Source organism: Xyrauchen texanus, chromosome 43 (assembly GCF_025860055.1).
Source record: "Xyrauchen texanus isolate HMW12.3.18 chromosome 43, RBS_HiC_50CHRs, whole genome shotgun sequence".
Lineage (NCBI taxonomy): Eukaryota > Metazoa > Chordata > Actinopteri > Cypriniformes > Catostomidae > Xyrauchen > Xyrauchen texanus.
In genome coordinates, this window is record NC_068318.1 from 25,188,566 (window position 1) to 25,207,060 (window position 18,495).

Here is an 18,495-nt window from a genome sequence, read left to right on the forward strand (position 1 = left end):
ATAATGCAGATATGGGTCAGGAGCTTCAGTTAATGTTCACATCAACCATCAAAATGGGGAAAATGTGATCTCAGTGATTTGGAGTATTATGCTTTTTGATGCCAGATGTGCTGGTTTGAGTATTTCTGTAACTTGCTGATCTCCTGGGATTTTCACACATAACAGTCTCTAAAATGTACAACAAATGGTGCCAAAAACATAAAAACACCCAGTCAGCAGCAGTTCTGTGGATTGAAACACCTTGTTGATGAGGGTGGTGAACAGAGAATGGCCAGACTTATTTGAACTGACAAATTCTACGGTAGCTCAGATAACCCCTCTGTACAATTGTGATGAGAAGAATTGCATGGATAGATAGATAGATTGATTGATTGATTCAAACATCAATGCATATCACAACCGGTCGAAATGGAGCTTGTTGTCCGATAAAACAATTGTCCACTTGGTGGCAGCATAAGTCCATCGTAGAAATGTCCACTAGTTGAGTTTCTTCAAGTGAGAGATATTATTTCAGCTAGAGTTTTCTCTGTCTTTTATTTGTAGAAACCTTTTTCCAAGAATTTTTTTTTTTTTATATAAATGTATTTAAATCAGTAACTGCTTAATTATATTCCTTCTTAATTCTAATTCAATTGAACTCTTAGTTCAATTCAATGTCAATTCTCAATTCATATGTTAAATTCTCATTAGGCCCATTGCACAAGTGGCCTAACAAGTGCCATAGCACAATAGGCCACATGGGACCATTTGAAATCATATTATAATTCACAGCTGGTCAACAATAATTATTCTATCAAAATTCCCACACAATGCCACAGAAAGCATCTCCATTCTCCATTTTATTTAAAACTATATTTAACATACACAAAATCCTTATCATCTTTATTATATATCATTTCTAAATACCCATTTTGTTCTTTACACACTTGATAGGAAATATTCAGCAACCTGAAAAACATATTTAAGCATTTAAAAAAACGTTTTCAATTGAATTGGTATATATTGTGTGTCTATTTCTGTTTCAAAAGATATACAGTTTTCAAAATGACAAAACTTTGTGTGTTATCGCAATCACAGGACTCTAGGAGTAACACTCAGCCCATTCACCTACAATTAATAATCAGTAGCATTTAATAATAATTTCTAATTATTATTAATGTTAGCAAATGGCAATAAAAGGTCGTGGATATGCTAAAATAACTGCTCAAATATTAATGAGTCCTTGCATACATAAAGACATGTTAAGCATCTTTCCAAACCAAACATAATTTTCTCCTGATATTTACAGTTTGACATATTTTATCCTCTTTTATAAATGACCAAAGATCTTGAATCATGGAATCCTGACCATGTTGAACACTCAGTTCAAAACTTTACATTAACAGTGTTACATTGACTCTTTCTTATCACATGGATAATTAACTGTGATAAAAGTACGGTAAAATTAATTTCAGCTTAAAATCAATCCAGTGTACATTCATGACCCTGTTCTGTTTAACCTCGTCAAACCCATAAGGTTTGATTCCAGATATTATTATTGTAACTGTAGCTTGTGTGACCTGTTGCATCTACGATTAATTTCAATGCCATCTGTACGATAGATTCACATTTCAACTAATTAATGAAAAAATGAAAGAAGTACAAAAAAGAACATGCATTATTATATTTTTTTATAAATGCAAACCTCTCCTGTCAGATCAAATGAATAATTGGCATGACCTGGAGATATCCAAAGCACAAGAATAAAATAACAGTAAAAGGACAAAAGAAGGCTGAAAACCAAATGCAAAATGAAAAATATAAAATAAAGAAAACATAACAAAGCCAACACATAGGCTTACAATGGCTCCAAAAACTGTTTGGACTCCTTTAGACACTTAAGTTGCATCAAAAAACAAAACATCAAAAATAGTGGCATTGGCAAAAAAATTATGCTAGACCTGTTCTCAGAACTAACTTGACCTATAGCCATTATTAAATTTTTTTAACCAACTGGTGTTTTTTAGTGGATATATGAAGTCAGTCCCCCTCAAGTTCACAAAGGTGCCCTGTCAGATTTACCACACATTTCTACAAAGTTTAATTGTCCAAATACGTTTTTGTTTTGTTTTGTTTTGCACAATATATCTAATTTTATCATTTGAAACCTATCAAACTACTTTGTGTAATATTTTGCTTGAAAAGTGTGTCTGTGCTATATTTATTTAAAATAAATGCCACTTTGTTTGAAATTTTGTTTTATAATGTTACTTAAGTGTGGCTTAAGTGTCTAGATAATTTTTGGGGCCACTATACATACATAAGCACACAAAAAATCCTTAGTTAAACACTGAACATGCATCCTCTACATCTTGGTTTCACTCTGTGGTTGTTTCTCATTCTCATATTCGTTCTCTTGAGAAATCATCTGATATGGTTTCTTCACTTCATTCTCCTCTAGCACAGAGCTTCCCAACTCCACCTCACGGCTTTGAAGCTCATCTTTGGATAGGAACTCCACAATTCCTGCTCCTATTGAATCTCCCAGCACATTAGTTGTAGTGCGCAGTCGATCGCTGTAAATTTAAAAGAAAGGGCATGGAGGTAAAAGAGGAGATGAAGAATCTGCTTTTTCAAGGGATATTCATTTACTCATTCACATGTTGTTCCAACCCCACTGAAAACAAGTATGGAAAAAATATTTAATGAAAGTGGGGCTAATATTTCACCTAAGATATCTGTTAGTAATCCACAGAATAAAGCTACTCATACAGAATTGGAACAACATGAGGGTGAGTGTATGATGACAGAAATTGTATTTTTAGGTGAACTATACCTTTAACATTTACTTTCCTTCTAAATTTGATCCTGAGACTTTCCTTCTAAATATCAGTGACGTTTGACTAGTGGCCAAAAATTTCTCACTTTCAGTTCAGTTATCATCCAAGTTTAAAAAGAGACTATTTTAGCTGTGTAAGTTGTTGGAAAGGGGATCTGGAATGATTAATTTGGCCAACCTAATTACGTTTCTATGTGATGTTTCACAAAAGCATTTGTCTTAAGATGGTTATTTATATAAATAGGAAATAGACTCCCAAACATTATTTTGCAAATAGAAAAGATTAGAAAAGAAGAACAGGGAGCCCTGCAACAGATGCCATGGCCCCAACAGATGCCATGGCCCTATCTGCCAACAACCAAGTTTTTCTCTGTGTCCAGGTGTACCTAGGAGAATTGGTGCTGTTTTATAGACAAAGGTGGTCACACCGAATATTAATTTTAGCTTTTTTATGTTTACTGGACTTTGTATGATGTTAAGTGATAAATTAAAACTATTTATGTCATTATTTTTGAAGACATCCTCACTATGTAAACATTTTCACAAGTGCCTAAAACTTTTACACAGTACTGTATATAAATATGGAGCAAGTCTCATGGACATATGTCAAAGTGTGTCAACCTGGGTTGATAACAGATAAATTAAGAGAGTTCCAAATAAAAGCAAGGATGAAGTGGTAAATTGTTAAAGATGGTTTTTTTTTTCTACCTTATTTTGCAAAACACTTCAATAAATATATTATCTGTGTGATATAACTTAACCAAATCAATAGACAGTTATAGGGGTCACTCACAGAAACCAATCAACTGCAATGATGAGGGAGATATCATCAGTCGGCAGTCCGACAGAGGTCAGTACAATCACCATGGTGACCAGCCCAGCCTGGGGGATTCCTGCTGCCCCAATACTTGCAGCAGTGGCTGTAATGCTGTATCGTTAAAAAGAATGTCAGTGATACTTGTGAAGTTTCTTAATGAATCATCTTTTATATGATGTTTTAAAAATAGTCCCACCTAATGGTTAAGATCTGCCCAAAGTTCATGTCCATGTTGTTAACCTGGGCGATAAAGATGGCTGCCAGGGCTTCATAGAGTGCTGTTCCATCCATGTTGATCGTAGCTCCAACAGGCAGCACAAATCGAGTCACACGTTTGTCAACTTTGTTATTCTCTTCCAGGCATTTGAAGGTGACTGGAAGAGTAGCTGAGCTGGAAGAAAATATTTTTTTTTAACTTTTTTACCTTAACAACACTAAGGTCATGGATTCGATTCCCAGGAAATACAGAAACTGATCAAATTTACTTGTATGTAAGAGACATTGGAAAAGAACGTCTGCATAAATGCATAAATCTAAAAACATTTCTGTTTCCTGCCATTTGAATTTGAGGGCCTACCTGGAAGATGTTCCGAGAGCAGTGATGAGGGCCTGCAGTAAACCCGTGATGAAGATAAAAGGGTTCTTCCGTGTGATGACAAAGTACAAAGTCGGTAGAACGATCACACCATGTATCATGAGGCCAATTATCACTGTGACAGTGTACATGCCCAGCTGACCGCCCATCTCAGTGATGTCATCCATCTCCACGATTTTTCCAGAAATCAGAAAGAGAATTCCAATAGGAGCATACCTGAGAAGGAGAGAGTGAGTTTACATTTGCTTCTGGTACACTTACTTATTTCCCTTCAGATGGCAGAGTTATACATTTTTATACATTTACAAGTCTTTCTGACCTACTAAAATACTTCCCAGTATAAAAGTTTTTAGTCTAATTGCATTTATAAACTAAAAATACAGACTTATGCCAAACTCCAACAATTCAGTCTGACATTTTTTATTCTTAAGTTCTGTAAAAGGGTAAAAAGAGATTCCTACAAAATTATTTCCAATAGTAAATATGTATTGATGAATGTTGATTACTGTTGAACAGGATACTTTCTATACATTTGACAGTATCCTGGAAGATTTTGTGTTGGCACAATTCAACTATTTGTCGATTAATGTTATTTATTCTCTCATTATTTACTCACCCTTATGCCATCCCAGATGTGTATGACTTTCTTTCTTTTACTGAACACAAATAAAGATTTTTACAATAATATTTCAGCTCTTTAGGTCCATACAATCCAAGTCAACAGGGTCCAAAACTTTGAAGCTCAAAAAAGCACACAAATGCAGCATAAAAGGAATCTGTATGACTCCAGTGGTTAAATCCATGTCTTCAGAAGCAATATAACAGGTGTGGGTGAAAAACAGATCAATATTTAAGTCCTATTTTATATAAATCCTCCTCTCTGCCCAGTACATGGCAATATGCATGAAGAATGTGAATCGCCAAAAGCAAAAGAAGATGAATGTGAATGTGAAAATGGAGATTTACATATATATATATTAAGGACTTTTTGGAATTTTGATCTGTTTCTCACCCACACTTATCATATCACTTCTGAAGAGATAGATTTAACCACTGGAGTCCTATGGATTACTTGCTGCCTTTATGAGATATTTTTTCTACAAATCTTTGTTCGTGTTCAGCAGAAGAAAATCATCCAAATCTGGGATGGAATGAGGGTGAGTAAATGATGAGAGAATTCAAAAAGTTTTGGTAAAATATCCTTTCAAAGATATTAAATAAATAACATCAAACAAAATACTGACTCCATACTGATGGTATCTGCATTGGCAAGCAGAATAAACAGCTAATATAGAATTATGAATTTTAATGGGAAGCAATGTGATAAAATGTTATGTCAGAGTTGAATTATTTTTTAAACAGCAAAAGAGATGAATATTGAAAAACCTCCCCTAGGCTACTTTAAAACAGTTTCTAAACTAATTTCTGTTTGTGTGTTTACTCACCACATAATAATAGCAACAAGTCTCATGATGGCCTCATTGAGTGAGTCGAAGAAGTCTCTGAGAGCCTGTCCCTTTTCCTTCATATTCCCAATTATGAAGCCGAAGCACATTGAAAATACTACCAGCCCAAGGGCATTAACCCCACTGGTGGTGCCAGAAAGAGGAATTACCTCCTCTCGGGCGATCTCTTGGGTGGCGTTGGTTAGGTTAAATATAGAATCATTCACTATCATCTTCACATGAATTATTCTCTTGCCATACTGAGTCTTGAACTAAAGGAGAGAAAGAACAAATGGAGACAGTTTTAAAAATGCACTGTAGCTCACTCAACAAGCTAACAACACCAAAGTTTGTGGGTTCAATTCCCAGGCAGCACAGATGCTGGCAAGTTGTATATACACTGTATATGCCAAACGAATGAACGTGAAACTGAAAAAACCAAACTGTCAAACAGTCTTTACAGATTAGCAATCAGAATAGTTACTCTTATGTAATTTACCCTAAAGGAAATCTAATACTAACCAAATAATACATTTAATAAGATGCAAGAATCTTTACTGATTCTGTTATATGATGTTTTTTATGATGTAGGGATTTGGAGTACTAGGAAACTTTCACAGCCATGGTTTAGAGAACAAATCTTTTGCTATGTTTGAAATTCATTATTTTGGGTCCCGTGGGCTACAGGGTGTCCCTGGGGAGTATGTCCGGACAGACTGTGAGCCACTATCATGGCCATTTCTGTCCCATCATATTCAACTTTTGCAGCATTGCAACTCTGCCAATGCTCTTGCCAGCCATCCAAGAACAGCTGTAGCTCCAATACAAGCCAGGTTCTCAAAATGCTAAATGATTATTGGTCTGCACCTTACATCTTGAGTTCATTAAACTTCAATCCTTGTCATCAGTATTGGTACAATTATAAATTCAAGACCTCCCAGAGTGCAAAATGATGCTGATTTGTATTTATCTTTTGTACTTTAAAGTGTCACATCAGAACTTCCCCAAAACCATCTCCAACAATCAAATTCTTTTTATAATTCCTTATTTTAAGGTATTATTTTAATTCTTGTTTGTTATAATGCAGATGCATAATCTATTTGATCAAATTATACTGGTGAGCCGTTCACCATGTAAAGTCAAATTAACCGATTCAGTTTTGATACAAGAGAACAAATGCTCATACCTGTTGTGTGCAAGCTTGGACCAGATTCGGTGGAAACATGTTTCTGAAAGAAGAGTGCATGTATTGAATATGATGTCACTGTGCCCTATTTTAAAGTCACTGACAGGTTACACCTGTCCCAGTACCTGATGAGATCTAGGAAGGCATCCGCAGGGCTGACCTGCTCGATCTTCTGCTGTTTGGTGAATTCATCTTTTGAGCCTTTGCCCGGGTGGATAATCAGAACCATGATGATGCCAATAAACACGGCGATGAAAGTAGTGGTCATGTAGTATATGACTGCACGCATGCCCATCTTTCCAGAGGCACGACTGTCCAACGCTGCCATCCCTGGATGGAGAAAATGAAAATTAATTTTTTTCCCTTGTGTAATCATAAATGTAAACAAATCTGTAAATAACAGCATAGAGTATAATGCTTCCCCATTCCAGTCAAAGGATCTTTATAACTGAGATGGGACATTTAATGGTCACATTAAAATTATTATGAAACATTATAGTGTTCATCATTCATCAACAAGGTTTTGAGAATGCTACATTTAGCAGCTACAGCCATATGTAACATGATGGTTGAATACATTGCACAGACATTAAGATTGTTTTAACAAAAAACAACTGGCTGTAAAAAGTTTTCATTTAATTTATTTACAATCTTAACACATACTCTGTTTTATGTGTGACGTATTGGTATAAATCTGTATTTTGGGTGATCATCAATATGGGGGCTAAACAATATGGGGGTTTCTGACCAGTGTTATGATTGGCAGTCAGCTTCTATGGGGATGGAAGTCGGCTGGAGCGCCCTCATTTTGGGAGTGGTGTGAGGAGATGGGGAGGCTGGCAGCTTTTAAGGAGGTGTCATGTAGAAGGCTGGGGTTTTGGGATTTGTTTGATAAGAAATGGGGCAGTTATTTACCATTTTGGGGGGACTCTTAGGGAGGGGCTGTGGAGAGAGAAGTATAGTTTTTCTTATGTATGATTATTATATTTTTTTTGTGTGTTTTCTTATACTTGACCATAGGTAATTTTGTTGGGGGTCAGGGTGGAGTTGGTGATTGGGGAGGGGTAATAGTGGGGGTTAAATGTTGATTCATTGTATACATGTTGTGTTTTTCTTTGTTTTATATCTACAAATCAATAATAAAATAAATGTTAATCTGAAAAGCATGTACTATTACAGTTTTATTGTGCATGACTCATTGGTGCCTCATTGGTTATTCCAAAGAAAATATGTTTGTATCTGCAAAATGTGATAACTTGCTCTGCCTCTGAAACTACTTTACATTTTTTCTGATGTCAGTTGTTTTTCAACCCCTCCCCTCCAACCACCTGGCTCCATTCTGGTACAGTACTGTAGTTAACACTCACTTTTTACAATTCAAACAATTTCCCACTCTATAATTTTCTCTCACTGAATCTCCTTTTTCATATAGAAGTACGTCACATTAAGGTAAAATGGAATGCAAACACTGTTTCATATTGACTTTAAAAGTCTTTTAGTATTGATTACAAGTCAATTTGCCTGAGCTGAACTTTAGAAAAGGGAGTACAATCGAATTAAGGTTAGGATTTTGAAAGTGTCAGGGGCCTTCCTGGTGTCCCAACAGATAAAACAGAAAGCATTCATTATTAGATTCCCTTGTCCTCCTAGAGGCCCATACTTTCTAACATCTTTTTGAGTTCAGTCTCTCACTTCACAATTTCCTCTGTCTCTCTTGACCTCTCTCTTCTTTGGCATTTCCTCATCTAGTGCTCTCTCTCTCTCTCTTTCTCTTTCTGACAGGCCTGGGAAATTCCACCTGCCTGGATTTGGGTGATCATGCCACCCTCTTTTTGTCTCCATGGCAACAGCAAACAGTGTCCCAATGCACTTGTTTCAAACTAAAGAAATGACTCATATTGTGAAGCTACAAAGAACCGACTTAACTAAACAGACCCCACCCACACCCAAGTGTGGCACAAATTATTATTAAAATTATTATAGCATAATGCATAATGTAATTTTATCAAATCTAATCGAATAGAATCGAATAGAAAAGAATATGATGAATAGTTTGCATATGCCTCGGTATTGTCCTTAAAAACTGTTCAGTACTGTGAGTGGTCATATAAATGATCTTCTTCACATTCTCTGCCTCATTCTCACTAGCACCTTTAATAGAAGCACAAACAGGTCACTGTCTACAGAAAACTGAAAACTGTTCCCAGAGTAATAATTCCATGTTTTACACCTCTTCCACTTCTCTCTATTTGTTACAAATTTTCTATTAGAACATGAATTTTTGATGAGACACCTATATCGGTATACTTTTAAAATAACTAAACAAAAATAATAAAACCTAATTTAGTCATTTTAGCACCACCAATTCTCTTACAAACACTTTAATTCTGTGCTCCACATTTAAGCTGCTTGTTGTCTGTGCAGGTACTACTTGGCCACTAATTTCAAGTATGTATAGCAGCAGTCATGGCTAAGTTAAGGGAAAGGGATCGTTAAGGGGCTCCCTATATCTTTAATGGCCCTTTTTGGAGCAATGCCTTTAGCTTTATCCTTCCCAATTATTTCCTTTCCAGTCTTTCCGCCCCTCTTTTCATCTCTTTTTTTCTTTTACTTCCTATAGAATGATTTCAAAAGTGCATCCACGCCCATAATTCTTCATCCAAATTGTTCTCACATTCTCATTGTATTAATGGTGTTGCTTTTTAAACTTTGTGTGCAGGGATTATGTGTAATTCAAGCATTATAGTAATTTTTAAAACGCTTATTTTAAATTAATTTAAATCTAAAAATCTCAAATCCACAGTTAAAATATCATACCTGTAATCAAACTGGATACCAGTAGGGGGAGCACTAACATCTGCAGCATTCGCATCAATAGTTCTCCGGGAAAGGAGAAATACTTCACTTCTCTGTATGACATCTTGTATGGCCGCAGGGCAAACCCCAGCATGATACCTGAAAAAAGAAAGAAAGAATAAAAAAGAAACTAAGATACACTAATCTGTACAAAGTATTTCTATTAATAGCCCTATTTCAAATGGGCTGTGCTGGAGAAAAGGGCTAATCAGGGTGCTTTTAAACTGCATGTAGCCTTGGCTGGTAACTGATAGGTTATAGGTTTGAACTCCACAGGAGCAATCACCATGTTAGGCAGAATGTTAGCTTCAGTCACCATTCACTTTCAATGCACTGAAAAAAAAAAAATGAAATGAATGTGAATGGTTACTGAGACTAACATTCTTCCTAACATCTTTTGTTTTCCATGGAAGAAATAGTCATACTGGTTTGGAACAACATGAGGGTGAGTGAACGATGACATAATTTTATTTTTGGTTGAACTATCCCTTTAATAGAAAAATGTAAGTTTCACAAAAGCCATTAGAAACTAATGTCAACATCTGAACTTATAGACACTAGGTGCACTGACCAATGACCACGGCTCCAATGGTGAACAGCACAAAACCATTTCTTCTCAAAAATGTCTTAACGTCATCTTTAGAGACATCTTCCACTTTCTTCCTTGCCTTGAGGGAACGCAGGTGAATTCCCTCTCGGATCTGTTGCACACGGCTGCATGACTGCGACTTCTCACCGCTGCTTTTGGTCATTCTGGAGGTGTCACTCAACACACTGAAATCTAGCTGGGTGGAACCGGTGACCCAAATGAGACTACAGAAGATGAAGAGAGAACGATACAAAACTTTTCTAGCCTCAAAAGCAAAGGCTAGAATAAAATTTATTTAATAAATGGTGAATTCAGGTAAATTGGGCCATTTCTGAGAGTCAAAATGTTTAAAAAAAGTGAACTAACTTACCTGAATTCACCCTACCATAAACATTACCAGTTAAAACAGGCACCAGAATATTGGTTTGAATTGAATTTTAGAAATGCATTTTGAATATAAATAAGACACAGTTGTTCGGTTGATTTGTAATAACTCAACTCGACCTCTAAATCACAAAAACATTTCATGGTATTAAAAAAAAAAATCTAAATATATCTGATTTCTTTAAGCTCTACAGCTGAAAAATAAAAGAAACCACCTTTTGTATATGACCTCATTAGAGATCTCATCAAGCAACTTCAATCTGTGCTGAATAGTGCAGCATCATTACAGTTATTTGAGACAAGATCCGTCATCTCACAGTCTGGATTTCATCAGATTTGGATGTCTGACAGATTGTGTAATTCACTTAATGGATTTGTTGAATCTTTCAATCTATTTAAATGATAGAGAATGCAACAATTGTCATAGAAATCAACTATGTAGTAATTGTAGCTCAAGACAAAATATTAACAGCTATTTGACCTCCAACCAGCCACTCCAAAAAATTCCTCCATAGCTACAAGTAGCTGAGAGAGACAGACTTGTTTACCTGCTTCCAGTGAGCTCTTATGGTGAGAGATGCTTTGAGTGATCAGTGTGAGCCAGCCTGTGTTGGGAATTTAATAATCTTAGAAGCTCCTGGTACTGGTACTCTCAAAAGGGGAGGAGCTGGTCGACTCCAAATAGGAGATGCTCAAGACACTTCAAAGGGGGGCCCAGTGGTACATGTTGGAGTGCCAGGAGGGGTTGTTGCTTGTTTCACTCATGAATCTGGTAGAATAAATTAAACCGAAGCTATACCGAAGGTCAAATTAACGTCTGTCCAATGCTAATTTTGTACAAATATTGTCCACTTGGGGCACAGATATCCCAGGTTCATGGAATGGAGTTTAGTCCTGTTTCTGTGATATTCAAATTCAAGATATCAGAACTCAAATTCTGTATCCAAAAGAGATTTAATGCAGAGAGATATATAGCTGGGAATGAACAGGTTAATCTTTTCAAATCAATACCCACCAGGGCCCTCCATTCACTCTCTAAGCAGATCTTTGATTTCTATTTAGATCAGTGGTTCTCAACCTTTTTGACTCCAAGGCCCCCCATTGTCGGTGAAAATATTCGAAGACCCCCATGTTGGCTATTAGATACAGTATTAATATTATAAGATATATCCTTAAAACTTGTGATTCCAGAAATGTCTAGAACTGTATATTCTTCATAAAAAGCAAGCTGTTGAAGGGAGTTAATACATTTGTAACCTTTTCAGTAAGCTTAATTATAATAATTATATACAAATTATAATAATCAATAAAATGTTAAATCATTTCAAGAGATCTTGAGGCCCCCCTGGAAGTGTGCTGAGGCCCCCTAGTTGGTCTCAATCCCCTGGTTGAGAACCACTGATTTAGATGACACACGTGATGGGACTTCCTATGGGATGGTTGTTGTTCAGACACTCACCTCTCCCACAGACATGACAAACAGAACTTCCCTCATTCAGTGTGTGAACCACTCTGTAATACATCTGTATGGATTCAGTCCTCATGGGTGATGTCATTCTACGGCATGTAATTTACATATTCATTTAATTAAAGGGACAGTTCACTCAAAAACTCTGGTATTGTTTCCTCAGCCCTCATCTCAGTTCAAACCCATACAACTTAATTGTTTCTGTGAGAAGGAAAAGTTTCGCAGAATGTCTGAGCCCTTCCGAGCATTTTCGCAAGTCAGTTCACTTGGCGCCCATCTTTGGAATGCTCCTGGGCAGGCTGCCCTTACAAAAAAATTTAGAGTTCTGAAACCTGCCGTAAACCCTCTACTCGTTATTTTCACATACAATTGAGCTTGCGATTCACCACAAATGTTTGCTAGAAGTTTGCAGCTCTTCACCGGTAGTAGCAGGAATGAAGAGTTTGCCACAAAGCTCATTTGCATCTGAAAGTTGGCCAGACCTCTCCATTTTTGTAAGGGCGGACAGCTATTTTCTGTGTAAAAAAGCAGTATAAAAGTACAGCTCCTATCTACTTTAATGGGGAAAGACCAAAATCTCCAAAACGGTTGATCAAGATTATAAACAAAGAACATATTCAAAATCAGCAGTAAAATCTGACAACAATGGTCTCATAAATTGTGGTTCTTTAGCTCAGATCACACACAAAAATGCAGTTTATATGATTCAGCTAATGCACATGCGCATTCTCGATCACGGTCTCTCTTTGCCCGAGTTAAGAGGAGTCCATGTGAATGAGTTTATGATGTAGGTTTCTGTCCTCTCTCAGAATAAGTTGGTCCTCTTCACTGGGCTCTTGGAATGTCTCTGCTTTTGTCTGGTCTCTGTGAGAGTAATCATAAACAGAGCTCGCCTTGAATGTGTAATTTGGACCAAACACTCTCAGACCAGTACCCCGTCACTCACCCCTTCCCACATTCTCCCCCAGCAGACAAAAGAGATGAAGCACAAAAGAAGCTTTCAGCCTTTCTGCTTACAGTTTTGAGGGAGAACATTTGAAGACTCACATGGAAGCAGGGCAGTTGTGAGAGTACATTGGGTTCACAGAACTTGTTGAGTCTGAGAGTTTGGATGGAGCAGAATGTAGAGCAGTGTAATCTGCAGCAAAGATAGCAGTTTTTAGACTACATGAAACATTCAAAGTAATTCAAAACATCTGACATCATTCATTTCATGCACCGTTTCTCTTGAAGATCAATCCTCCATCATGCATCTTTAAAAAGACTAGTGGTAGAGCTGTGAGATCTCATGAAGTGCGAAAGATCTGAAAATCAGGGATCAGGTGTTGAATTTGCATGTGGACAAAAACAAAACAAAAAAATAGCTAATGCTAATAGCTAAGCTAAAGATTATTATTGATAGTTTGTGAGGTTTTCTTGCGTTTAGGGCTTTAAAATCTTTTGTAAAGCAGGGAAGTTAGGTTAAAAAAAAGAGTAGAAAAATTAAAGCTAAAATGAAAGCATGTTTATTTGAGAGGAGTAATTACTAATGCTAGTCCAAGCTAAAGATTTTTGTTGATCACTTGTCAGGAATCCTTTAGTCTAAGGCTTTATTTATAACAAGGCAGATGCTAAGTAAACCCCAACCTTCCCTTACAAATATTAACCATGGTTTTATTACAGTAGCCATTGTATCACCGTGGCATTTTGTAGAAAAATTATAACCACAAAATTAAATATGGTTAAACATGGGCTGTGTACGAAAACTTGAAAACGCTGCATTCAGAGGCTGTAAATGGAGGTAGGATAAAAATAATGTGCTTCAAACTGTTCTGAGACCAGTTCCCTTAAGAGTTCTATTCATTCAAAAATGCTGTCAGCTATGCCATTAACTAATTAGGCAGCAAGGCCTAACTTTTTGGATGCAGTTATGGTTGCAGAATCCATCCATTAATTTTCTATTGCCGCTTATCCTATATAGGGTCACAGGTAGTGCTGGAGCCTATCCCAGCTGTCTCAGACCAAAGGCTGGGAAACAACCCTGGACAGGTGGCCAGTACATCACAGGGCTAACACATACAGACAAACTCTCACTCAAAATTTAGAGTCTGCAATTGACTTGACCTGCATGTCTTTGGACTGTGGGGGAAACCAGAGCAACCAGAGGAAACCCACACGAACATGGGGAGAACATGCAAACTCCACACTAATAGGCCCAAGTTGAGCTAAAACTTGTACCGGTGACCTTCTTGCTGTAAGGAGACAGTGCTACCCACTGAGACACAGAATCAAACGCACCAGTAAAGCATATCCAATCAGGATGATGAGGAGATGCATGTGAGATTACTGGGGTCTTTTTCTCAGGAGAAAAACCAGAGAAGCAGGAGACTTTTCTGTTTGTTCTCATTTGCATCTGTTTACTCTCTAGAAGAATCAATTGAGAAATTAAGGAGATCTCATTTGCAAAGATTCTTTCCGATGGGGTGAAGCGGATCATCAGTAAAACAATAATTTTTAATACAAACACAATTATTTTGGAGAGTATTTGTCATTATTGAGTCCTTGAGCAACACATTTTAATCTAAGTATGTTGGATATAATCTATGGCACCATTTGGTATTATCTACACCACACACAAGATAAAACAGAGTCAGGATGACAGACTAAAGGGATTTCCAGCACTGTGCCGGCTGCTGGGTGTCTGTGAGATTCAGGGTCTTTTTGGGACCTACTGTGATGAGCAAACTCTGAGTGTATGCCTACATCAATGGCTTATCACCCAGCAACCATTCAGGCCATTAGCAGAGATTCTGCACATTCACAGTGCATTCAGCCAGTCCACAGGGATGCCGCTTTGTATATAGAGGCTCTTTGCCCTCACAAAAAAAAACATCATATAGGAAAAACACAAGATTATCAAAATAGAAGCAGGAAGAGAATAATCCATAAATGTCACTGTTTCTTTTTTGATGAGTGTTTTATGCAAATTCACTTACTCAAAGTTCGGTTCAGCAATAGAATGTGCTTATGGTTTTGACAACATTCATTATCTGACAATACACACTGACCAAAGATATTTAACAAGCATTTTATGGTTATTTTATGGTTATAATTAAAGTAATAGTTCACCCAAAACATGTTTTGTCATAATTTACTCACCCCAAAGTTGTTTCTTCCTGTTCTAATTTTAGTTTTCCCATGAAACACAAAATTAGATCTTAAGCAGAATGTTAGAGCAGCTCTTTTCCCCATAATAAAAGTGGAAAATTATTGTAAATGCCAAGCTCCAAAAAGGACAAAAACACAATATAATTATCATAAATGTAGTCTACATGACTTGTGTGCAACATTCTAATTCTTCAGGAGCCATATAAAAGCATTCTGTGATGAACAGACCAAAATTTGTTATTCAAAACAAGTTGTTATTCACTGATAATCTTCCCCTTCTCCATTGATTTTGTGTCTCACAAAAGAAAGAAATTAATACTGGCTTGGAATGACGTGGAAGTGAGTAAATGCCTAAATTATTCCTTTAATGTTAAGAATTAGGTCGGAGATATTCAGAGACTGTGAAACAGATGTCTGATTAAAATATATTTCTTTCCTTGGAGCTCTCGTGTTTTTCAAAAAGAGTGAAAAGGCATTTGTATGCCTGTAATCATTGCAGTAGTGAACATGAGTAGACATTTCCTTCTTCACATGACCTCCGATGACCTTACGATGACCAAGAACGATCACTCCCCTATAACTATATTTACACCACCATATAATTCAAAGGAGGAAAATGCACTCTGAAAGCATGGTGCTGTGGGTTTTGTTCAAAAGCTTTTGGGGAACGGAATAAAACAAAAGAAAAACAAAAGGCACTTCCGAGTTTGGGAGTTATAGTTAAGGTGTTATATGTCATAAATTGTGTGAGGAACAGAGCGAAAAGTAAGTGTTCATGAACTGATAATCTGCTGTTTTACTTGTGATTTGTTGTGGATTGACTTGTGAGTCATTGTTGTTTTAGCGTCTCTGTAGTGTTCATTCAACCTGGAAAATGATGTACGTGTTATGTACAACAGGCCACATACAAATCATTTTGCAAAGATTTAGAGAAATATGACAGTCGCCAGAGACAGTAAAAAGGTGATTTAACAAACCAAACAAATTTAACAACATCCTCTCTCACACAATCTCCTCTCTTGATTTCATTCTAGCTATAGAATAAAAGTTACTTTTGACTTTTTTAATATTTAAGTACATTTTTATTGGAATATCTTTTTTTACTTTCACTCATGTATGTTATTGGCTATACTTAGACTTTTAATTGAGTACAATTTTCACTCATTATCCATACTTTCACTTAAGTATAATTTTTAATCAGAGTACTTTTTACACCCCTGTATATACAGTATATATATATATATATATATATATATATATATATATATATATAAAGATTTATTCTTATTTAATTTAGATTCAGCAACATAATTTGTGTGAAAATAAGTAATAACAGACAGTTGTTTTGATTCAATTTCAGTTTTTAAAGGTTGCCATTTTTGTTAATTTTAATCTCATTTGGTATTTCGTAACATCTCAAGTATTCTATAAACAAATAAATCTCCATTGTAATTGGATTGGTCAATCTCTTTTTTTTTTTTAAGGGACCAAATTCAGAGAGTTCTCACCCACCCACGGCATTATATCTGTTTCCCTCCCAACACCCTCACGCTCTATTTTCTCGTGCTAACTCTCATTCTTCTATACAAGCTTAAAAGTTTGAATATGTGAGTACTGTTAACATGCAGAGAGGAGCAGGATTAGTATTCTGCTCAGACAACATCGGCCAGACTCGGCAGTAATGAGATCCAAATGACTAAATCCACTGGTCTCCACTTTAGCAGATCTGATAAGAACATTATGTATAGTTAACAAAAAAACACTTAGTTCAATCCAAACTAAGATTTTAAGTGGAAGATGCAAGAAATGTGATAACATAAGAAGTTGTGTCTGTTTCTATTTTCAGTGTTGCTATGGTGATGCCACTAGCTTAGACACAACGCAGGGATCAGATGGTTAAATTAAGGAGGGACACAGGACTGTTTAGGGGAACGTCTCAAACTAACAGGAATTCCCGCAGAGAGTTTTTAAGTGAATGCCAGAAACTCACAAATAATTAAACGTGAGATACTCTCCCAGGCCAAAACTGACTGAGGAGGAAACCTAAAACATTTGCCTTGCTGCAAATTAGTTAATTTAAGGGTGAGACTTCTCCCAAACTCAAACTCAAGATAGAAACTTAGGAAATATAAAGATATTTGCAGTTGCTTCCATACAAATATATAAGCATTTAAATATGTGTTTTGGAGTTTATTGATTGACTACTGTCTAAAATATTTACATTTTACATTTATGCATTTGGCAGACACTTTTATCCAAAGCGACTTACACTGCCCTTATACAGGGACAATTCTCCCGGAGCAACCTGGAGTGCCTTGCTCAAGGACACAATGGTGGTGGCTGTGGGGTCCGAACCTGCAACCTTCTGATTACCAGTTATGTGCTTTAGTCCACTACACCACACCACTCAAAATATTGTGTATAGCCTACCAAATGAAAAGGAACATATAAAGTAAGAAAAGCTGAATTTTGATTAATTTAGCAATGCCAGAGGACTGATATTATGACTTATTTGAGTCATATAGAGGTAGTTCAAGCTTTTTCCTACTAGTTCAGTTTTAGATGTTAGATAAAGCTTTTGGCAAGCGTCTCCATGGAAAGCATGAATCAGGTTGGATTCAAAAGAAATTAATTTTCAGAAACAAATCTGAACATTCTGTGACTATTTACCCACCTTCATGTTGTTTCAAACCAGTTTTGACTTTCTTCAATGAAACTGAGAATGTAAGCCTCAGTCACTTTAATTGCGTCTTTTCTTCTTCATACAATGAACGTAATTGGTTTTATTAAAGGGATAGTTCAATCAAAAATGAAAATCCTCTTATCATTTACTCATCCTTATGATATTCCAGCTGTGTATGACTTTCTTTCTTCAGCTGAACACAAACAAAGTTTTTCAAAAGGAATATCTCAGCTTTGTAGGTCCATAAAATGCAAGTGAATGGTGATCAGCACCACAAATCACATAAAAGGCCTTAATATTAATCCATATGACTCTATACATATGAGTGTTTAAATCCATATCTTCAGAAGCAATATAATAGGTGTGGGTTAGAAACAGACCAATATTTAAGTCTCTCTTTTTTTTTACTCTAAATCTCCACTTTCAGATGTAAAAGTGAAAGTAAAACTAGAGATTTAGAGTAAGAAAAATATAATTTCTGAAGATATGGATTTAACCACTGGAGTC

The 18,495-nt window shown here is 36.2% G+C and overlaps 1 protein-coding gene across 1 annotated transcript; it reads right to left on the minus strand.

Moving 5' to 3' along the window:
* Positions 1 to 835: 835 nt before the first annotated feature.
* LOC127636191 (excitatory amino acid transporter 1-like) lies at positions 836 to 11,331 on the minus strand. Its single transcript, XM_052116617.1, has 11 exons — positions 11,239 to 11,331; positions 10,906 to 11,081; positions 10,289 to 10,498; positions 9,679 to 9,816; positions 6,987 to 7,191; positions 6,862 to 6,904; positions 5,676 to 5,947; positions 4,213 to 4,446; positions 3,832 to 4,026; positions 3,612 to 3,746; positions 836 to 2,555 (listed from the first exon to the last, which is right to left on the minus strand). Exons 2-11 carry the CDS (start codon positions 10,934 to 10,936, stop codon positions 2,345 to 2,347), a joined length of 1,674 nt encoding a protein of 557 aa, XP_051972577.1. The 5' UTR covers positions 10,937 to 11,081; positions 11,239 to 11,331; the 3' UTR covers positions 836 to 2,344.
* Between the last annotated feature and the right edge of the window lie 7,164 nt (positions 11,332 to 18,495).